The sequence below is a fragment of the Homarus americanus genome, unplaced genomic scaffold, assembly GCF_018991925.1.
Source record: "Homarus americanus isolate GMGI-L3 unplaced genomic scaffold, GMGI_Hamer_2.0 scaffold24922, whole genome shotgun sequence".
NCBI lineage: Eukaryota > Metazoa > Arthropoda > Malacostraca > Decapoda > Nephropidae > Homarus > Homarus americanus.
Genome location: NW_024722610.1, coordinates 5,066,424 through 5,090,341, shown reverse-complemented (window position 1 = coordinate 5,090,341; position 23,918 = coordinate 5,066,424). Strand labels below are relative to the sequence as shown.

General features: G+C 39.2%; 1 protein-coding gene across 10 annotated transcripts in view; it reads right to left on the bottom strand.

The window, feature by feature from the left end:
* Positions 1 to 1,129: 1,129 nt before the first annotated feature.
* The window catches only part of LOC121862920, a 93,714-nt gene continuing 70,925 nt past the window's right edge, over positions 1,130 to 23,918 (bottom strand). For 2 of the 10 annotated variants that reach the window (XM_042361335.1, XM_042361340.1), the window contains 16 exons: positions 22,825 to 22,969; positions 22,336 to 22,409; positions 21,786 to 22,055; positions 21,187 to 21,305; positions 20,207 to 20,291; positions 19,861 to 19,956; positions 19,377 to 19,549; positions 18,651 to 18,863; positions 13,394 to 18,326; positions 12,839 to 13,054; positions 10,584 to 10,637; positions 9,254 to 9,445; positions 8,385 to 8,535; positions 7,959 to 7,985; positions 5,914 to 6,057; positions 1,130 to 5,758 (listed from right to left, as the gene is read on the bottom strand). In XM_042361335.1, the coding sequence (XP_042217269.1) occupies positions 5,226 to 5,758; positions 5,914 to 6,057; positions 7,959 to 7,985; positions 8,385 to 8,535; positions 9,254 to 9,445; positions 10,584 to 10,637; positions 12,839 to 13,054; positions 13,394 to 18,326; positions 18,651 to 18,863; positions 19,377 to 19,549; positions 19,861 to 19,956; positions 20,207 to 20,291; positions 21,187 to 21,305; positions 21,786 to 22,055; positions 22,336 to 22,409; positions 22,825 to 22,969 (7,425 nt within the window). In that variant the 3' untranslated portion in view covers positions 1,130 to 5,225. Of the gene's footprint in view, positions 5,759 to 5,871; positions 6,058 to 7,958; positions 7,986 to 8,384; positions 8,536 to 9,253; positions 9,446 to 10,583; positions 12,515 to 12,838; positions 13,055 to 13,393; positions 18,327 to 18,650; positions 18,864 to 19,376; positions 19,550 to 19,860; positions 19,957 to 20,206; positions 20,292 to 21,186; positions 21,306 to 21,785; positions 22,056 to 22,335; positions 22,410 to 22,824; positions 22,970 to 23,918 lie in introns of those variants that run through there. The other 8 variants (XM_042361336.1, XM_042361337.1, XM_042361339.1 and 5 more) reach the window with 8 other exon arrangements.

Genomic DNA, 23,918 nt, shown 5'->3' with positions numbered 1-23,918 from the left:
CCTAGCAGTTTAAAGACTTCGATATCTTTTGAACTGCCCCCTCTAGAGCCCCAGCCAGGGTTACTACTCCATCCCTAGACAGGTGCACCCCATCCCTAGCATAAAGGTCCCTTCTGCTGTAGAAGTTGTCCCAGTTGTCAATGAATGGGACTGATATTGACTTGCAATATCTGTCAAGACGGTCGTTGACACCAACTGCCCTTGACAACCATTCACTGCCAACTCTCCTAGGCAGGACACCGCATATGATAGGGATCCCTCCCTTAGTCCTAATACAATCTATAGCAGCCTTGAACTTATCAAGAAGCTCCTACACCGGCCAATATCATTGCCTCCTGCACTGAGGCAGATAATGGGTTTGTTCCCATTACCAGACAAGATATTGTCCATCCTGTCAATTATATCCCCCACCCCAGCTCCTGGCAAGCACACCCTCATCCTATTTATATTTTTACCACAAAAGGCCCTGTCCAAGTACCTTACCTGTGAGTCACCAACAATTAAAGTTTTTTTTATACCTTCCTTGTCAGCCCTGTCCCTGACTGTACTAACGTCCAATTCGTCTATCAAGAGACTGAACGAGTTGGTACACTTAGCTGCTGATGTCGTTGTTGACGTATCCTTGGTGTGTTTCTTCATCACCAGTTTGGTCATCCCTCTCCTTACAACCTTCCACTCGCTTGAATTTTCGTCAGACACTGGCTTTCCCTGTCCTGCCTCCCCCTTCAATCTCGCCATCTCCTTTTAATTTCAGGTTCTCCAACGTGGCCCTCTCTATTTCTTCCTTGGCCCTCTCCAATTCTTCCATGGCCCATTCCAGCTTGGCCAACAAACTCGCAGACCCCAGACCACACATAACGCTGGCCATATCTGATAATTATCCCTCGGGAGCTAACCCTGCCGTGACCTTTCCCCTAGTGAGGTCAGAACACAACTGCTGTGATTAGTGTTCTTGCACAGCTGTTAAGCCATGGTTTGTGGGAAGGCTTTTCTAGTACAGTTACTTTGTTTTGTTTTTTAATTAACAGTACAAGCCCCTCCCTCCTTGTAGCTAATTGGGGGGCTTCTTGGACGAGTGCAGTACCTTCGTCGGCTAAAAAAAAAACCTACATAAGGTTACTAAAAACTATTATTTTGGTGAGTTTAATTCCGAAACATTTACACCAGAATACTGTACTGGACAGCAAATAAATATACACAACCACCTTACCATATTTGTGAATCTTAGTATATTTTATTAGAATTTTTGTGGTAAATAAAATACATAATATGTATACTAATATCTATGCACACAAATGCTAGATGTCAGATCACAAAAGATATGTGTCACAAGCTGGTGCCTCATATGAGGTACCTGGGGTCATGTCTGAAGTCCTGTACCTGGTACCTCACTGAGGAACTTTGCACCTCACCTGAGGAATCTCATTCCTCACTAGAGATCTTGTAACTCACTTGAGGGACCTTGTACCTCACCTGAAGGACTAGATTGTAAGTGGAATGTTGAGTGAGAACAAAATAATGATCATGGAGATGTACCTCTTGTGGGGATCAGTGAACACCTTCGTGTCTGTTGTCATTATGTTGTACTGATATGGATAAATTACTTTACATAAGACCACAAAGATGTTCACCGAGCATAAAAATAATGTTACAACTTGGTGGCACCTATAGTAGTACAGGGTGATGCCGGGTACATAACAATTAGCTATACTGTACTTATAAAAATGTATGTAATGAAATTTGAAAGTAAATCTGATATCATCTTGAAGTCTCATGAAAATTTATAGTTAAAAGTTCAACTATTATCTAACTTCATTCACAAGTACACTATATATATATATATCTCCCATCATGTTAGGTCTGATTTCAATGTTTTATTTTAGTATTTACACCAGAGAGCTCAGTGTCATCATCTACAGGGTCATTTTTTTCATTTGAGAACCCTAAATTATTACTATAGTTTAGGGCAACAGTGTTTGATACAAAGATAATTTTACACGCTCATGAGAATAATCAAATACAGTACAAAAAGATCCAGATTTGGGTGACAACTTTTACTAGTTTTCAGCACATATTTTTTTTTAATGTTTTTTTTTTTTTTTTTTAATCTTTCATTACTAAAGCTACAGCATCACTAAATTTCAATAAACAATGCCAGGCCTCACAATGTAGAGTGGACAAAGCAGTCTCCAGCACAACCATTTATATCAGTTAAGAAATAAAAGTGATGGGGAAGACAGGAAGTCTATGAATTCTTGAAACTTGAGAAATAGTGGACAAATGTGGGGTAAATATCTGGTATGGTTTACAATGAACTGATGTAGAGGTTAAGGATTTGCAGGTGGGGATGTAAATGATTCCAGCGTTGTCTCGTTCCTTCCGTGTCACTTACTACACCACTTGTTTTCTGCCAGTCTGCCCTAATTACCCCCCCCTTATTCTTTGAGATTTCTGTACCCTGGTCCTCCCCCACAACAAAAGTAGGAGAGGAATAATAATAAAATGGATTTACAAAAATATTTACCATTGGTGCACATGCAACACTGTGAATGGAAATATATGCAAATTGCAGTTATATAAAATTTTTGCTTTGGTTTCATACTTAAGGTTGAGAAATACATTAGTGTATGTATATTGTTTTCTGTTCTAAATAAGCCCCAACCTCACCTAATATAACTCTCAGGTCTGGACCCCAGGTATCTTGGTTAGGTTTGGGTGTATATGAATTAGGACACCTGAGGATCTGAAGCTGATTGATAGCTTAGGTTAAGTTGGGGCTTTTAAGGACTGGCCCCTATGACCATCACCTAATGCATTAACCTTATAAGGGGTTACTGAGGATATGTACAGGTATCGTTCAACTAGTACCTGGTCACTCACTACTATAATGTGAGGTAGTGGCTCCATTGGCTATTACTTGCACATAAATCCTCACTCCTATCTTTAATATGCATTTAGTAACAACAATAAATACAAAATACACAATATGAAACAATGTACAAATATGTGAACAATTTATAATTCACAATGTCTTGATTTATATACATCAGATTTCAAGAGCCTTACCAAACACAACTACTGTAGTTTAAACAATCTGCATATTAAACTTTTCTGTAAAAAAAACTACCACTGATAATTTACCTGTAAAGTATTTTTCAATTGCTGCAATAAATAGAAATTCATAGCACTTTGATTTAGACTCTAACAGAGGAATGGATATTTACAATATATTTACTATGACTTACAACAGGTGAGGTACAATATAAGGATAATCTCTATATAATCTTTTATGTTCATAAAAAAAAATGTCTGTTGCATGACGTACTTTAACAGTCAGAAGCATAGATGGAGGTACGTTGGCTCCTGTACAGCAAGATTTCACAAATGCTAGTTTTCAATTAAATTCTATTAAACCTGTCCAAACCACACCCTAATATCAACATACCGTATCTAGATTTTGACAAATTCCTAAACAATTTGCACAAAATATTAAAGTAATTATTTAGGCAAATAAAATCCAGACAACTCACATGGTCCATGTGCTGGTATTACCAATATGGCATATCCAGTAAATGTTAAGTAGCAGTAACTACCAAGCTATCAGGATTTATGAAAATTAAAGCATTGGGATGGAGAACTATCAAAATAGCAGACAGTTCAACCCTTAAGTCCAAAAAAATTATGATTTGACATCATTCAAGACGAATTTACGAGGGTCAAACTAATTCCTGTATATGGGTCTAATTACTGTACTGCTGTTAAAACTGTAGATGTGGTTAGGTTACTTTAGGCTAGGTAAGGTTCCTGGTCTGGGAAAAGGGAACCCTAAATTAAACCCCCAATTCTTATTACCTGGTGGACAAATATCTGGACATTGCTGGGAACTAAGTTATGTGAACTACTGCCTGTCTTTTGATACTTTGTGTATTATATACATATAACTAACTAAAGTTTCCTCAAGGCCAAACTTTTAAATGAAAAAAATATTATTTTACAAAGAAATACATTATAATGTGATTGATGTAACAGCTTACTAATTAATAATAAATTATAAAGTTAAACTCATTTTAATACAACCAAAGTTACATGGCATATACATTTGATGTACCGGTACTTTGGAGTACTGTACTGTACAGTAAAATACATGCCTGCTTAATTATTCCTCCATTCATTATTGAAATAAATCACTTCCATGATTCTAAGAATTGCATATTGAAGCACATGTTATTACAATGCTTAAGAGAAATATACAACAGGCATTGTGGACGGCAGCATTGTTTTCCTAAGACACATTAGAGGCACTGGGTGTGCTTTGTGCGTGACTCACCACCAGTTCTAAACCTCGGCAGCATTATTGTAAGGCCAATTTTAATTATATTTTGGGGAAAAAAAATCTGCTTCCTTGTTTAAAACTGATGATAAAGTCACTCTTTTATCACCACTTTATACAGTATTTATAAATCTTCCATATTTTTGGTAAAGGTATTTACAGTATGTACTTCATGACACACTATATCATATTTGATATCACTGAAAATAATGTTTTAACACTAGTACATCCAGGTCATACCGGGTATGTCATTCTCTTCCATTGTGAGGTAAATATCAGGACCAGACAACATGCCAACAATTTCCTATTCAACACCCAGACAATATTGTTTTTTCTTGTCTATAAAAGTTCTCAGTCGGCTAACAAAGCGAGTTTCACTCGGCATGTTTAAAAAATACTCAGAAAAATGTTTCATTCATGTGCAAGATTTGCTTATCTGATTCAAATGCAGAGTTCTGTGTGATATGAATGAAGTGATTGTACAGTAAAAAAAGCATTTTCTCTTACAAATTAAAGCAGTGATTGATCAGGTATGTACCATATAGTTATCAGTACAGTACCTGACATAACCTTACTATATCTCTATATTGACTACAGTACACCTGGTACTTTCTACACTTGTCTTGTAACACTACGATTATTTATCATTTTCTTCTGGGTTTCTGTACCTCTTGATCCAACTTACACGAGAATGACAGAGAAGTGTTAGACTGTATGGTATGCCACTCATTGTTTTACAGTACATGTGTCTGTAACATCTATACAGTACTGTACTATTTTTTCATTTCAATGTCCTGAGATATAAATACAAGAGTTATATGCACTAAACTTTATGATACAGTCTTAAGCGTAGTTTCAGTTTGTGTTAACAATTATATTCTAAGTTTAATTTAACTCAAACTTCACTCACTTCTGGTTCAGTTCGTTTAAGGTTTATACTTGAAAAACTCTGGCCATTATATTTTTCTAATCCACTTTCACCATTTTCAAGTGTAACTGTTGTGCTTTTGGCAGCATCACCTGCCAGAGATATTGTAGGTATTTCTAGCCGTAGCTTATCTCTGGTATGTCTGAGCTGGCCAAGACCAGTGCCAGATGAGGATAACTGTTCACTTTCCTCTGTTATTGGGTAACTTGGGTTAATGAGACCAATATCAGCAGTTAAAGTGTGACCTTCTGCACCAGATCTGTTAAGTCTTTGTTCATCTTCTTGCATCACATCACTTTCACTTCCTATATGATCCACTGAATTACTTGTTAAAGCATCAGAGAAACCGGGAGTCTGGGCGGGGCCACCAAAGATGACGTCGTAGTCGGAAGCAGAGTGACTTCCTGGGAAAAAGTCTGATGCAGAGAATGACGAGCTCGTGAATGTGAAGGGTGAACCTGATGACCGGATGAAAAATTCTCCATTGTCTACGAGAAATCCTGAAAGACAAAATAAATACTATTATCATAAATTTCAGATGAATAGGCTTCTGTAGTACAGTATTATTTATGTACAGTACACCATGTTTGGTATAAGAATCATTAGGACCCACCTTGAAGAGTATCATCTTGGGGTAAGAATCATTAGGACCCACCTTCAGGAGCATCATCGTAGGCAACAGACCCCAGAGTGTAAATTGGGGGCGGGGGAGCAGGACGACTGGGCTTGCGGTACACATAATCTTCCATGTCTCCACCATCGTCTGCTATAAATTCATCTGCTCCGAGGTCCCAGTCTGCTTTATGGATGGGAAAGAAAATATACACTGTAAATATATAAAATTAATGGTATTTTAAGGGACATTTTACTGTTAAATAGATATTGTAATGTCCTTTGGTCAGTGTGGTCCTACAATCACTGTAGTCCTATGATCAGTGTACTTAAACCTGCATATACCCAAGTAAATGAATTGAGAGATATAATATACAGATTTGGTTCTTAGCCAAGTCTGGACATTAAATGAGCTTGTAATCCAAGAGTCAGATCTTGGCCATCGTCCAGCCATAATTCAGTTCACATCAAAATTGACCTTAAGTGTAATGAAGTCATCCCAATATGGTAAAATAGTAACATAGTGTGGACTGTGTGTGTGGATCGCAGGCTAAAATACCAACACAGAATTTAACAACTGCATTAAAAAAACAAAGTGACTCATTACTTTATACATTTATTAAATTTCTGATTTGAATATATTTTTTGGATTGGGTTATGTTTAGAAAATTGGAAAACTGCCAGGCTAATATATATATATATATATATATATATATATATATATATATATATATATATATATATATATATATATATATATATATATATATATATATATATATATATATATATATATATATATATATAAAATGTAGTTCTCAACAAATAATACAGTATACTTGAAGTCCTTCAATCTACAAAGCTTCTGCAGTGATGGTGCAATGAAAGCTTGCAATATATAGAATTCAGATAACTCAGAAACTACAGTATTTACCTAGAATCAACATGCAAAAGTTTTAGACAAATTAGCACAGTTGTCGGCCACATAATAATGTGCATATTGGAGTGACTAAGAGTATTTTGAAACTTTGGGTAAAATTTGTTTTATAAATGACCATTTACTGAAAAATAACAGAAAGCTCCAAAAAGTTCAGATTCTAATTCTGTACTGTATCTTTATTACATGAAAAGAAGAAAAGAATCAGTCTGTTTTAAAGAAGGAGTAGATAAAAATAATCCCCTCAGGCCAAACCAACAATGTATTGTGCCCAACAAGACTAACCCCACCATCCTAAAATCTCAGAGCAATGTTAGTTTATCCTGGCAGTAACTAACACAGGACACAGCTGAACCTGAAACCCTTCACAGTAGGACTCACTGCCAGGACCTTCCTCTACCAGAAGGTCAATGAAGATGTAATGCCCCTAAAAATTGGTCCCCTATTACTAGTGGTAAAGTTGTTTTGGTTGGTGCACATCTCACTAGTCACCTAATTATCTAAAAACAAATTTATCAATATGACAGCAAAGTCAGTTTTTACCACTAAGGGGAAGAGAGAATCAGCACCATGATGCATTCTAGTTTGAAAGAAAATGGGTGAAGCAGAGGAAAAGTGTTATTAGAAAGGTTAACTGTTGTATTAATAATATACACCAACCTGCCCTACCTTGTCTGCTTGAGGTTTCTGTTATGGGAAGAAAAGCAAAAGAAGGAGTAGATAAAAATAATCCCCTCAGGCCAAACCAACAATGTATTGTGCCCAACAAGACTAACCCCACCATCCTAAAATCTCAGAGCAATGTTAGTTTATCCTGGCAGTAACTAACACAGGACACAGCTGAACCTGAAACCCTTCACAGTAGGACTCACTGCCAGGACCTTCCTCTACCAGAAGGTCAATGAAGATGTAATGCCCCTAAAAATTGGTCCCCTATTACTAGTGGTAAAGTTGTTTTGGTTGGTGCACATCTCACTAGTCACCTAATTATCTAAAAACAAATTTATCAATATGACAGCAAAGTCAGTTTTTACCACTAAGGGGAAGAGAGAATCAGCACCATGATGCATTCTAGTTTGAAAGAAAATGGGTGAAGCAGAGGAAAAGTGTTATTAGAAAGGTTAACTGTTGTATTAATAATATACACCAACCTGCCCTACCTTGTCTGCTTGAGGTTTCTGTTATGGGAAGAAAAGCAACAGTAGTAAAAGCAGGGACCTGGGAGAATATGGGTTAGAAAAAGCAGAAACAGTAGTGTCCTCATCTTACTCAACAATCACGTAAAAATTTGATGGATAGAAGCATCCCAAGTGTATTGTCACATTGATTTATATCCAAGATTTTTTATTCACTCAGTATGTATGTTTATCATTTGGGAAACTTTAAAGATTGCTGATAACTGGTAAATATCAGTGTAATAAGAGTAATTACCATTTGTTCTTACTACTAAATCTACAAATGAAGTACTGTACAGGATAAATACCAAAAATATTCTAGGAAATTTTGAAGTGTGGTGAACAATATATCTAACACAGAAGAACTTTGACAAATGTAAAAACTGTATCTGATTTTCTAACCTGCAAGGCTGAGGTAGTCTAGCGAGGAGCGTCCCCAGGAGCGCCGCTGGTGAGGTTCTGTGGGTGTTGGCTCCCACGACCGCGGCTCTGGGGGATACTCGTACACTCTGTGATGACGTTGACGTTTCCAGCGAACTTTTTTCTTGAGGCTCTGTGTAGGAAATGGTATTATTGTATTTATTGTATCTTAGGAAGAATTTATAATACACACAATTTTTATTGCAAACAATCCTGTTGCCTCTTGTGCTGCTCCACGAACCCTGAGAATCAAACTAGTGAACCCTAAGCAGTAGACACTGATACATTATTTTGTCCATAAATGCTTCGGATTAACGAGTCTAAATCTCGGGGTTCGTGGAGCAGTAGAAGAAGCAACAGGACTTTTGTTTGTGACTGTACCTAATGAATCTAACTATACTGTACTGTATATATAAGATTTTCACTTTAAAAGGTAATGCTGGTCTGTATACTGTACCTCCATTACCTTTATACATGCTGAATCAATAATTGTAAACTTGTATGACAATTTTCCAGAAGAAATATATTTATAGTGTAGCTATGCCATTCATACTGATGTCATAAATGTTATTTGAATTGAAATGCAGTTAAAAAAAAGAAAAGAATATGCAGGCACATTTCAATTAGATATTTATAATATGATATATGGTGTAGTAACTCCTTCACTATGGGGACACTACTTTTAATATTTGATTTGACAAATACCAGACAATTTTATTCAGCTCAGAGGGGAGCCTGTACACAAGGTGTTATAAGCTGTTTCAGGGTTGGCAATATCCACAGACCATAGATATTGTATCTTCATAAAACCCAACACTGAATCTCATACACTCACACAAATGAACACTTACGGATCTGTTCTGTGGACTCTTGAGGAGTGAGTGAGAGGGAGTCAGATCAGAGTTCCACTTGGATGGAGTGAATTCCTCCTCCCCACTCTCGGAGTCTTCTGAGAACTCTCCCTCCTCCTCCTCCATGTCATCTTCAGGCTCTTCCTCAATAACATCCAATACATAACTGGACTGTTGGCACTGTTCCCCGGGCTGAAGAAAATAAACAGTAAAACAATTACAAGTAATAGAGTAAAACTAACTTAGGTTGATTCACTGGAGGGACTCTAACAACTGACTCTTGTACAGTACTTTCATTCATAATTTGTATCTACAGCATGCAATCATGCCCTCTAGAATATTCCACTGTGTATACAGTACCTCCATTAGTATACTCCAATACCTCACTTTAAGACAGTTTTATCACTTAAAAATTAACCTCCTAATTTATTTCACCTTAAGATTAACCATCCTAATGTAAACCTAACAAACTAATTTATTACACCTGAGGGTGGGGGGGGGGGAGATTAGGTTAGGTTAGGCTACGCTAGGTTATGTTAGGTTGGGTTAGGTGTGGATATGTTATGTTAATGTAACAGTGAAATAAACTGGGAGGGAAAAATTTTCAGGAGATCCAACAAAAACACCTCAAAGAACAAGTTCAGACTGACACTGGTAGGAACAAACCAGCAGAATATTTCCCATTTAGCAGAATCCTACTTACATTTTATTCCCTGACCAAAAGAAAACTAACTCGAGGCTGAAGTTCGATAGAGATGCATTACGTCGCCCTAGGTAAATAATAACACAGTCAGAGCCGGAGTGGTAAAGAAAGTTCTGAACGGCAATGTATATGAAGAAGTCTTATAGGCACATTATGGGTGAAGAGGAACAGCTTTGGAGGGATGAGTAACGAGAATGATCTTATGCAGTATAGGGTGGTTCAATTGCTGGTGGTCCCAGAGTATAAACAAGAGAGAGAGAGAGACAGAGAAACACCTTAGAATATAAAGCACAGATATTTTAATACTGTAATACTCTTGGGGTTTCCAGTGAGTGAATCATCCTATATATTTCCATCATGTATTTTCAATAGTTACATACTGTATACTGTACGTACTGTAAATTTCACCGAATTCCCCACTGCTCTCAGGAAACTATTTATAACATGGAAAACTCACTGTATTCATCTTTTATTACATATTATTGTCTTTTAAGTTGTTGTTAAAAGGACTGTGGCAACAAAGTATACATACAGTATATATATCTAACTATACTGAGAGATAAGCTTTAAAAATGATGCAGTACTCAAAAGTTTTTCTCACACCATCAACATTTAGAAATTCCTTACCTCTTCCTGTTTCTCTACATCTTCTTTACTCTTCTCTTTTTCTTCCTCCTCTTGCTAGCTCCAGGAAAGCACAAACAGGGAGATAAGGGGAGACAAGCAGAACAAGACAGGTCAGGGTTAGTGACAAACAGTACAGTGCGGTCATCTCTTTGTCAAGGTAAATGCACTACGGTACTTATGACACTTGAAGGCAATTTACGACGATAGCGTACGATAATAAAAAAAAAAAACATATTCAAAAGGGGGAAATAATTAGTACTGTATTTAAAATACCCATATAAACAAAGAGACGGATCTGAATACACATATCAACCGGTGTCTATCAATTGCCAACAGTGTCATAGGTACTGTAAGATCCACACAGTAAGTATTCAAGCAGTCTGTACAACAAATCATAAGTGTTTATCTTATTGCATTACACTTTAAAGAATCAGGCAGGGGATATATGAATAAAAATTCTTCTCTTTCTCCATACAGCTCTGCTTGTAGGGTAACGAGAGAATGTGTTAACTAACATGAAAGGAGAACTTATCGATGACTTGGCTTTTACAACGTCACAGGACAGCAACAGGGAATAATTCGAGCTGTGATATGCATACTGTATCTTGGTAATATTTCATCACTGTCTTGGAGCAAGTTTAAATATCTTGATTAAGGTAACCATGATAGTGATTATTTTTTTATTTATTTTTTTTTAATTTGCAAAGTTGGAGGCCCTTTCATTGTTTTAAATATATAGTACTACTACTGCTTAGAGGTCACCCATACATCTAAAAAAAATGTCAATCCAAGAGTACGGGTTTACCATTTCTACTTTTTATGATTCCTGGGTAATGACCGAGGTAGATACAGTGTAAGCTATTTTTAGCGTGGAGGAGCAAACTTCCACTGCCGGCTCATGAGGATCGTTTTATTGGAGTCCAGTTTACGCACAGTAGTTCGTCTCTTGGTCCATTTAATAAGTGAGTTTGTCAGGTGCTTTGCTTGAAATTACTGTCAGAAAAAGGTGCTCATCTTACTCAATGATAGGTGGGTGCATGGTAGAGGGGGGACTGGATTCACCACTAAATGACCGTGAACAGTATACTCATGCAGTCAGTGATTGAACAACTTTCAACTACTGTACGAGCAATAACAGTAGTACAGTATGGTATCCACAGAACATAGAATACAGGAACCCTAAACCAAATATTTATCATCTGCATAAAATTTCATCTGCATCACATCACATCATGGCATCTAAAAGAATCACAGGTACAGTAGAAGATCCCATATCCAAAGGCAACTGATACTGAGGCTTTAACAATTCAAATTTCAGAGATATCTTTAAGTCTGCCATTATTGTTTCAGACTACAAAATATATCTATACTGTATGAGTAAAGTTCACAGAGTACATAGAAGTTCTAAAACAAAAATGAACTGATGGAGAACAATTAAAAATTACAATAAAAGTACTAAAACAAAATGCTAAATAATCAGCAGAGAAGAGGTTAAGTATCACACCATTAATGTTTTCTTTTCTCATGGCTCCTGATGGCACAGCCTGCTTGGTGATGCTCACAACACATGCTAACACTCTGGTGGCCGCCTGGGAGCCACAACACCAAGTAAAGTATCATAAAGAAGGAAACATAACAAAACAAGTCACTAGACACATGCATATACAACAAGAGGAGCAGGTGGCCTCAGACAAGGGGATGCAGTTTTCACGATGCTCTTTACCCGAGCTCCCACAACCGTCTCGTGATTGGTTGGCCAGCTGGGACACGAAGCCAATCACGAAATGAGGAGGAGCGTCTGACTCCGGGAGCTCCGATTATTTAGTCACATATTCACATTTATGGCAAAAAAGTTGTGGAACCATGCAGCTGGAGTTCCGGATATGCAAATGAACGCTTACGGCTAGACTGTGACGGTATCAAACGGGGCGCTAGAGATATACAGAATCCGGTTATTCAGGTGTACAATACTGGGATATGAGGTCTTCTACTGTGTGTTAATAAGTGCTTCATGTCATTAGCAGCAGGTACAGGTTAAACTGAGTCATAACTACTGTATATAAAAAGGATCAGAGAGGAACACAAGACTCTCTTAGCTACATCCCATACTTGCTTTTGCTTTTACTTATCATTTGCATATCAATTAGTTAGTGTTAATATTAGTAAGATAATTCTATGTTTATCTTTGCCTGACCAGTTATATGGACCAACCTTAAAGCTACTATTACCTGTCATCGCCGCCGCTTGATACTCACCCTCCACATAAACTCCCCACTGGTTGAAGAACTGTCTTCGTCGCTGTCCGTGTCGCTCTCCCAATCGGGCGTGTAGCGGGGGTCTTGCGTTGCCTGTAGCTCCACGCGGTCCATCTTGCGAGGACTTTGGCTCGGACTGTATTCGTCGTCTTCAGAGTCGTCTTCATATTCTCTCTCCGCTTCGATCTGTTCCTCAACTTCTTCGTGGTCGGTGATCTAGGAAGGGGATCAACAATATATTAACTAGAGATGTTTTGGCCACTACCTGGTGTAAATGTTGATTCAGAAGCTTGGAAAATTATTATTTATATATCAGAGTACTGCATGTCATTGTCCTTATTATTATGATGATTATAATTATTGTTGTTGCTTTTATTATTATTTCTGTATTATTACTCTATTATTATTATTTCAATTATTTTTTCATTCAAATACATAATTAAGAAGCAGAAACAGATGGTGATCTATAATCCAAAAGGTTTCACTTAAAATGGTGAAGAGTAATAAACAGAATCTGATGGCAGTAAGGGGGATAGATGAGGTAGAGATTCCCACCTGGTAACTCTGTGAAGCTAAAAATTCTGAGGAAGTCATTTGGTTGATGTCATTCGGTTCTGGCGTCTTGGGGCGGGCAACTTGTTGTTCATCATTGCCTTCTTCCTCGTCCGAGTCGGAGAGAAGAGTCGCTTCCCTCGACTCACACGACTTCAAACTCTTCTCCTCGTCTTTTTCCACAGATTCGTCGGAATAAAGTCGGCCCAGGAAGTTGAGCTTTATTGGGGCATCGTCGTCGTCTTCAATTTCACTTATTTTAGCTTCTTCTTTGGTGCCGCCACTAACCTGATTCTCCAAACTACCGTCCTGCTCACCAAAATCCTCTAAACTATGTAAATGTTCCCCCGCTGATGGGTAATTGACGTCATATGGAAGAGAAATGTGTTCTACCTGTTCAAAGATTGGAGGTTCCTCAATACTAGCATTAGGGTGTGATATGGTGCTGAGGGCGGAGGTGAAATATGAATGGTAATGAGGAACTTGTATGCCTTGTGGGGAGTCTGGGGGTAAGTCTGACACAACAAACTCTACCTCGGGTCTAGACTCACTATCTCCCTCATAGTCTTCCAACTTAATGTTTCCCGGCTTCTCCCAAGATGGATTGTTTCTCAGGAACTCCTCGCGGTGGCGCATCTCATCAAACCGAGATCCTCCCACGGACGGAATGGACTCGGGAGCCACGTCGTCCGACTCCTCGTAACCGATCAGGAGAATTTCTTTCGTCTCCGGTTGTTCCTCTTGATCGTTGATAAAGGCCAAGTGGCTCCTTGGTTTACCTCTGTCGACGATCTTGGCCTCATTAGTTACAGTGTCGACAATCAGCATGTCTTCTCCGTCAAAGCTGTTCCCCGAGTTGTATATATGAATGGACGATGGACCGTTATCTTCGTCTAAATCTTCCAGTATCAGACTGTCGTGGGCATTTTCAAAACTCAAACACTCGTTCACGGTTTCCACGGTGTTCTTCACGCTCGTGTCAGTTTGTGCTTCATCGGCAATATTGAGGCCATTTGTAGATTTACTCTCTTCAGTGGAGTGTTCATTCGCTAACCTTTTGTCCTGTTCATCATCTTCCAAAGAAAATGTAATTAATCCTGGTTCTTCTTTACTAACAATCTGCTCATTAACTGCTTCATTAAGAATAAATGTATCGTCTCTCACCGAAGAAGGTTCTTCAAACTCGATGCTCTGGTCAAGGATAGAGTCTAAGTTACAACTGTCTTTTATGTTGGCCTTTCTTAAGGGAGAGTCATCATCTTCCAGGTAACTTTCTTCTTTTATAGGAGAAAGTGTTGTGGTCATAATGCCTCTATAGTTGATGGTAACACTTTCTCTGTCTGACGAGGATGTATCGTCTGGTTCCTCGGGTTCTAATTGTTCCTTGTCCTCTTGTAGACCCCCGAGTTTAAGGTTGAGTTCAGCTCGTAAGGCATTGATGTCCTCCGGCTTGTAGCCAAGCACCTCTTCGTCGTCCGTCGTGTTATAAGAGACGTACGTGCCTTCGTCGTCCAGACTGAGCATGTCGTTAGACGAGTAAGGACTCTTGGTGGACGAGCTGTCACTTCGGGGACTTGCCTCTAACAGGTTTTCCTGTGAGCCTTTGTGTCCTGCCAGAGATGTTCCACTCCCACCAGCCGCTTGCTGAAGAAGCTGGCGAGTCTGGAAGGCTGCCTCTTGCCAAGCCATCATTTGCTGTTGCCAAAAGTCTCCGTTCTCTGCTTCATCGTTCCCCACTGCTGAATCCTGACTCTCTTGGGAGTTCCAGCAATCATCATATTTTAACTTAGTCTGATATGCACTTGGTGACAAATCATCATCCTCCTTCACAATAATAACTTCATGTTTTCTAACATCCAGTCCATCGTCTTTCTCTGTACTTAATGCAACGGGAAATGATGAATGAATATTTTCAAGACTTAATATATGTGATGTCAAACTAATCCCTGAGTCAACTGCAGTGGGTGAAGCCTCTGATGTCAAGTCCTCGTTCTTAGCATTACTCCCCAAGCTGCTATTATTAACAAAAGCTCCTGAGGAAACAGTCTCGCTTGTAGAGGGGATCCTATTTTCCGATTTGGGAATTGTTTTATGTAAAACATCCTCAGATATACCTGTACAAGGCTTCAGGATTTCCGAGGCAGATTTCTGAGAGATGTCGTCTATAGTGCCGTCAACAGATGCTTCCCTCTTGTAGGTGAAGGAATTTGACGGTGTATTATCAATAATGTAAGAATCAACGAGAGAACTTTGCGATGCCTCGGTACTGTTAACTTTCAGAGGAGTGTTGCCTGTGGAGTTAAGAGAGATGGTTTCACTCACAGACATTGTAGCTTCAGTGTCATATTTTGATAATGTAGTTTTATAAAGCTCTGAGAGTTCACCCGAGGTTTGCAGCTCCTGAGTAAGAGACCTCGACTCTGCTGTAATATAAGATTCATCACTTGACTTGGACTGTTGACTGCTTGAATTATTTATAAGAGAATTCATTTTTAGTATTCCTGGTGTCTTCATCACACTGTCGGGAACATCACTACAGGTGGTATCGACGTCTGTGATACTCGAGTCTGACCCAAAGAACATTTTTACATTAACTTGAGGACGATTTTCCGTTGTGTCAGACTCTGTATCCTTGTCATTGGCCATTATCTCACAGATCTCATCACAGGTACTATGTTCAAATGTGGTACTTAAATCTGGTTTGTCTTTAAAGTTAAAATTTGAATGGTTCATGTCGAGATCATTCATTGGCACTTTATTATCAGGGTCACTCTCGCCCATCACAAAGCTGCTGTCTAGTACGTCACTCGCCACTTTACCCTCAGCCGTGACGTTCTCATCGAAACTCTCTCTAAACACCGTCTCAGAACCGTCTTTCTCTCCGTTCATTGTACTGCCAAGAAATTTATCCCATTGCTCCAGATCGACTTCAATCCCTATTGCCTCATTTTCATTTCCTTTACTCTTGTTTATAACAGATTCTTTAGGTAATTCATATAAATAAGCTTCCTTATTTCCCTCCGCTGGTAACGAGGCTTTTGCCGGAGCTTCGTTGACCGCCGCAGGAATCTCGGTAGACTTGACGGCTCTATAGAGGTCGAGAGAATAATCATCTAAAGCTCCAATCACTATGTCTTCCCCTTTGATGATCTTCTCAGGCTTATAGCTTGGGACTTCCTCTTGGTGTTCCTCCCTGAGTGCCATGTCCTCCTCTTCCTCCTCAACACTGTTATCGTCGTCCTCTGTCCTGCTGCTCGTACTGACAAATACTAACCTCTGTTTGGTATCCGAGTCGCGGGCTTTTAAGTTTATCCCATTGACGGGCATTTCTTTGTCTCCTACGAGGTCTGTAATAGGAACTCCTGACTCATTATTTAAAGACACAGACTTGTATTTCCCCTCACTTGTCGTTTCATCTGTTTTTGTGGCGTTTTCAATGATGTCTTTTTTACAGGGAGTGCTGGTTAACCTTTCTTTACCATTTTCCTGCATGTATGTGAGGAACTTGTTAAGCTCACCCATTTTGTTTACATCCTCGTGTCCCTTCTCCAGCGACTGTTTAACCAGGGGCGAGTCGAGCTCGTCGAAATTGTTAATTCTTCGATAGCCGATTCCTTCATTGTTATTATTTCTACACTCGTCAGATCTGTTCACATCTGTGTTTCGAATGTTCTCACTAAATACTACCGAGTCCGTCTGGGAGTGAGTGTCATGTCCGTCATTGAATGTAAACTTAGAGCCACAAGTTGAGGGAGAAACACTCTGGTCTTCAAATATAAAACGAAATTCCTTTGGTTGATTACTGTTTATGATTTTCACCGGACTCTCAACGGGTGGAGGGCTCGGCGTACTCAGTTTTACGCCGGAATCGTGGACCACGATATCGGGAAGAGCGACCGGTTTAGGTTCCCGGGAAGACACGACACAGTCGGGTGATGCCAGCATGGGTTTTGACCCCACAGAATTCTCTCCAGAATCAGTGGAATTCCCATCTTCCTCTTTGGTGTTACAGACGTTCATTTTTTTCTCCTCTCTAAGGTCAGAGGAGATAACTTCACCTAAAAAAGGATCCCGTTCACTGTTGTATCGCTCGTGGAAGTTATTTGAGTTGTCTGATTCTGTGCTGGTTGCTAACTTATCTGTGGACCCTGCCTCTGAGAGCACCGGTGTATCTGACTCATGTAAAGGCTGGTCTAGGTTGAAGTCCTGTAATCTGTATTCTATAGAGGATGCATTTTCTCTGCTTGCCTCAGTAATGATTGAATATTTGTGTTCTGCTTGTAATCTCTCAAGTTCACTCATAAACTTAACGTCCCTGAGAGCCTCCCTTATATTACCCTCACTTGAGAAATTCTTCTCCTGAGTAAGAGATTCAAAGGCTAAGGAGTTCTTCTGACTGGCGTTGTCAGAATCACTGCCGTCATCTACCACTGTTAACTTCATGAAGTCCTGGACACTTTGGCTCTTCAGTCTGACCATCTCAGTAAACTCTCCTTGTTCCAGCCTCATGGTAAAGCCTTCATCCTCCCCGTCCGACAGTGTTCTGGTAAGACTTGGATGTCCACTTCCCTCCCCAGCAAACAGTCTACCCACTCTGGCAATCTTTGCTTCCGGAGGATTCGAGACAAATGAATCTTTACCAAATTTAAAGTTAATTCCCCCCTTTTCTGGTGACACCTGTGCGGTGCTCGGTTCTGACTTTTCTCCGGCTAAATAATCGTCCAACTTGAGTATCGCGTCGGTTATCTCCCGTGTTAAACTATCAATTGGCTGTCCAGGTTCCATTCCGAGCCACGATGGAAGGGCTGAGCCAAACTTGTCGGCGATCTTTGCATCCAGGTCCTCTACTGAGCCATGAAGATTTTGTAAGCTTGGTGACATTGCTCCTCCTAAGTGATGTTTACCCTGAACTGATAAGTTGAAGTCACTTTCAAATCTGAAATACAAGAATATTCATAAACTACTGCTTCCAACACCTGTTCTCACAACTTTGTATAATAATAAAATAAAATCAGAACCTTAAGTCCCAGTTTCCCACAATGATGTATAAAAAAAATTTCACGACCACAAGTCCCAGTCTCTAACATTTATCAGTTCCCTCGGCATACAATAAAACATCTTACTATTATATCTTATTTGTCCTTGATGACATGGGTAACACTACATTATATATACTGTACAAACAAGAACTAGTGTGTCAAGTATACATCTTTGTTGGGTTGGGTTAGGTAGACTATAACAGCATCGTCGTCTTCCTTACCTGAGGTCAGAGGTGTTGGCTGCATGCATTATACTGTGATCCCGACAGTGTTGCTGCTGGAGTTGGTCCCACCGTCGCTCAAAGTCATTCATGGTTGATGTATCTTGGCAGGTAAGAGAGGAGTTCTCCCACAGATGCATCAACAAAGAATGAATGTGGGTCATGGGAGCTCTGGAGTACTCTGGGTCCCAGCACAGTTTCATTATGTTATAGCTGTAAATAATTAATTCTGTTATTGTACAGTACAGTACAGATGGAGTCAATGTACTTGTGCATGTTAAGAAATGTTTTTTAAATAAATCTGAAAATAAGACAATAAAAGGAGTTTCTTGATCCAGAATACAATACAGTACAGTACTTTTGTTTTCTCCGAGACCTGACCACATACACGAGTTAAGACAAGAGTCTGTTCCACTGACTCAATTACATCCTGTAGCTACACAAGAGACCAGAAATATGACAAATTTACCAGAGCAGAGCTTGAGGTAGGGTACAGAGTTGGTTAAAAGGTTACAAAATGGTTGAATATTTTTCTATGTTAAGTATGGTTAAAGATACTGTACAGGTGAATTGGTCTTTGTCTACCAGATTTTGAGACTTGTTGATGATGGAGAAGTTAAATATTGTAATTCTTTCTGGATACTTCTTGTAGAAAAGTGTCCAAAGTTCTCAGAAAAAAGTGTCCAAAGTTCTCAGAAATAATGACAAACAATATGTTTCACCCACATCTTCTCGGAGTGAAGCTCCAGGGTCTTGGGTGACTCCAGGAGGCAGGTCTGGTCCACCACCACCTGCTGTATAACTTGGTCATCATCGAGGCTCTTGTACGGCAGCTCTCCTCTGCTGGCTATCTCCCACATTATTATACCAAAACTCCAGACATTTGCTGCTTTAGTGACCTGTAAAGAGCAACTCAGTGTAGTATGTCTTGGTACTGTACATTGGTTGTTTACTTGCTGAGTCAATGTACAGTACAGTTGTGGACAAAAAGAATTCAACAAGGAGAGAGTGTAAGCTGTGGCTACCTCATAATTAAACTACAGTGAAATTCCTTTTATCTGAATTCCAACTACAGTATCCAGGTCTTCTTGGTATCTCAACTCTGAACCCCTTTTGTTTGTTCGGTTAGAGAGATGGATAGAGGGAAGGAAGGAAGAATAGACGATCCCCCGGTGTACAAACATAACACAACGATATCCTTATAACCCACCTCTTTTGTCTCTATGGTCGTGTCGGTGCATTTCAGAGTCTCAGGGGCGCACCATCTTAAAGGTAAGGCCACCTCTCCTGCACAATAATACTCGTTCTGTGCCATAAGAGAGAAGAGCAAATAATTATACACACGACATCAGTAAATATCTCGGTACATGTAGACAAGACCATTAAATAACTCTTGTTAAGAAAGAATGAATGATGTATTACCCGAAGTGTGAAAAGTGGTGATGGATAATAAATACAAACAAGGAAATATGAAAAGAACAATACAAAATTATTAAGGAATATATTGACAGGTTCACAATGGACTACAGAACTATATATGAACCAGGCTTACTTACTTTGTAGAAATCTATGTTATAACCATAGTCCCCAATTTTCACGGAGTTGTCCTCGTCCACCACACAGTTTCTGGCAGCGAGGTCCCTAGAGCAACGAGAGGGGGAAAGACAGACTATGAATATAACAGAAATGAAATACAAGTTTAGGATTAAAATTTACTGATTGGTAAGTTTATAATAGCAATGAGAGAAACACACAAGGAAGCAGAATAAAATTACAGAAAATGATCATATGGTACACACAAAGTAACCAATATGGTACACACAAAGTAACCAATATGGTACACACAAAGTAACCAATATGGTACACACAAAGTAACCAATATGGTACACACAAAGTAACCAATATGGTACACACAAAGTAACCAATATGGTACACACAAAGTAACCAATATGGTACACGCAAAGTAACCAATATGGTACACACAAAGTAACCAATATGGTACACACAAAGTAATCATACAGTACACACAAAGTAATCATCTACACAGCATATCATATAAGCACACACTCTTGTTCATAAGCATGTATACTGGCAAAAATGGTCACTGGACACTTAAAGAACAGACTACTGTACACACTTGCATGAGTATATGTACAATATATAGATATACTGTAGTTTATGTACACAGGAGGACCTACAGTACATACATTTAGAACCTCTGTAGAACTTTCCCATATATTCAGTGGCATAGGAACTGGTAGACTCTTTACCCATTCACCATAAGGTAAAGATCAAAAGTTCGGTCTCCGCGGTGAAACTGAGTCACAGGAATGAGTCTCCCAACTTCCTACTTACTCGACCTGACTCGTCTCGTGCGGGTGTACTGTTTTATGTTATTTGGGGTCAATACTGTTTCTGGTTGGGAAGGAAGGAACTTTTGACCCCAGGTGTATCAGTACAGTACTGTGGTATGAGATTACAAAAGAAGTCTTCCTCACAAACCTCAACATAAATACACTCGGCCTGTTTGACTCACGTGTGGATGAAGGCATGTGAGTGCATGTGCATGAGCCCAGCCGAGACGTCAACAATCATACGCAATATCGTTGACTCCGTGAGACCTTTGTCGTGCTTTACCACATCTTTTAGATCTCCCTGAAAGTTTGTGAAGAGAAATTAAACCTTAAAACACGTATTAATGTAGTTTGTTCTGATTGAGTTATTTAACCCCTTCACTATGGAGATGCTACTTTTAATTATTCTATTTGGTCAATACCAGACGAGTTTATTCAGCAAACAAGGGGACTCTGTACACAAGGGGTTAAAAACAGTTTCCTAAATCAATGGCATTCTTAATCCCCCAATGTTCAAAAAGACAATATTGAATATACTTACTGTTACCTTATCATACACCTAATTCATGTACCAATCATCATTTTTTTCTTCTAAACATTTACAGTATAGTAGATTAATACTAAAGAAGTTGTGGTAACTAAAAGTGCATGGTATAATGAATAGTACCTGACCCTACTTATCCAACAGGTCACATCTATTTAGTTATTAAAACTTTTGGTGGCTCTAAAGCTCTTAAATAATCATAAAGATACAAAATAAATCACATACCACACATCTCACCTTAGGACATAATTGCATTAAGATTAAAAATGGCTCCGTTTCCAGACAATGAGCCAAGACCTTCAGGACATTTGGGTGTGACAGGTCCCGATAAGGTCGCAGCTCTTGCAGGAAATACATCTGTTCCGTTGGGGTGGCGTCCTCCCTCAGCACCTTCACCGCCACTGGGGTCTGGCCACGGGGGGAGGTGTTGGGTGTCAAGGAAGAGGTGGTGGGGGAATCTCCTTTGGTGTGGTCGCTGAAGATCCCTGTAGCTCGGCCTTCCAGAACCTGAGGATGATATCATACTGTTATTAACCCGTGACTGTTATTATCCAGGATGATATAAACCTCTTGACTGACTGACAGTATCTGAGATTCTTTAAGAAGGGGTCAGTGGGTCACTAAACTTCTCTATTTGTGGACTGCATGATGTTACCAGGTCCCACCACTTTTTATACCCTCAAATTTTCCTCCTCCTGCTCCGATTATTATTACTACAATACACTATTATGAAAAAATAATCTGTGTACAGTACTTCATCTGTGACTGTCTCAAGAAACAGACTTACCTGACCAAACCATCCTTTACCAATCTCCTTGACGTACTGCAATTGGTTACGAGGGAAATTTTGATGGGGTTCAGCTGGAAACAAAGAAAGGAAACACTTCATCAGGCTCCTGGGTAAACAAACACTATTACTACATTTGTTTATATCATACATATATGTGTGTGTGCGTGTTCTTGGGATGTTTTAAAATTACTCTCAAACAAAACAACAATAACTACACTAAAAGGTCACTTGGCTACTCTATGTCCACCATCTAGCACAAATTACCTGAACTTTGGCTTTTAACAATGATTAGGAGTTTAATAACACAAACTATAAAGTACCACTATATAAGTTAATATGAACTGTGTTAAGACAAAATGATGACCTAAGTTTCTTTCACCCAACACTGTACAGAACAAATTAAAAATGATCACAGTGTTCCTAATCTCCCTACTGAGCCCAGACTGAGATAACTCCCACCAACAACGGGAGCAAAAGGGACCTTACCAAACCACTCGTCGGTAGGCAGGCCGCCGGGGGTAGTGGCACCTTGGCCGGGGAAGGACGCTGGCAGTGTCTTGTCGGTGATTCTCTGGTCTCTGTCATGAGTGCCCGGCCGAAGACGTATATCAGGTAACGGCTCGAAGTTAATCTGTAAAGCGAAGACACAAACACCTTCTGTAGAATGTGTTAGGTCGTGGCATTTATAGGTGGACACCAATACAATACCTTAACTATTTTTAAAAGAATGTAGGGCCATCATACCTAGACCAGACATGAGAAATACAGTAGAATGTTGGGAAATATGTTACACAGAAAAAAGTTACAAGCCAATCTTAACCTAACAAATTCTAACACTATTAAGCTAGTTTAAAATATGTGTTCATAACCGATGTCTGTTTCCTCGCTAAAACTGTGACTTTTTCAATGTGACCTTTTTTTTCATGAGACTTAGTTACACATCTTGGTTACAAATATATACTTCTGTACATAAAAACGAAGGAAACTACATTGGATAAATTGGTTTATATTAGCCATCCCTATATACTCATACACCCAACCCTTATTGTTTATCTTGGACAGACTTCAGAAAAACAAAATAAAATGAAAACAAAAATGAAGAAAGTCTGAGGTAGGAAAAAACAAAACATAATTAGTTTAAACCAGGAAATACAGGTTGCAGTAAGTTGGACCTCTGGCCAATACAGTCTTCCCCTGGACACCATAAAAACCATCTTTACAGCATAACAAAAACAACAAAATTATAAATAGAGAAAAAGTGAATACAATATACTACAACATAACTTTCAGAAAAAAAGAAAGGAAAAATGTTGAAACAAGCAATAGAATGGACTCGAAAGGGGGGAAGGAAGGAAGGAAGGAAGGAAGGAAGGAAGGAAGGAAGGAAGGAAGGAAGGAAGGAAGGAAGGAAGGAAGGAAGGAAGGAAGGAAGGAAGGAGGGAAGGAAGGAGGGAAGGAAGGAAGGAAGGAAGGAAGGAAGGAAGGAAGGAAGAAAGGAAGGGAGGGAGGGAGGGAGGGAGGGAGGGAGGAGGGAGGGGAGGGAGGAGAGGAGAGAAGAGGAGGAGGAAAGAGAGGGAAGA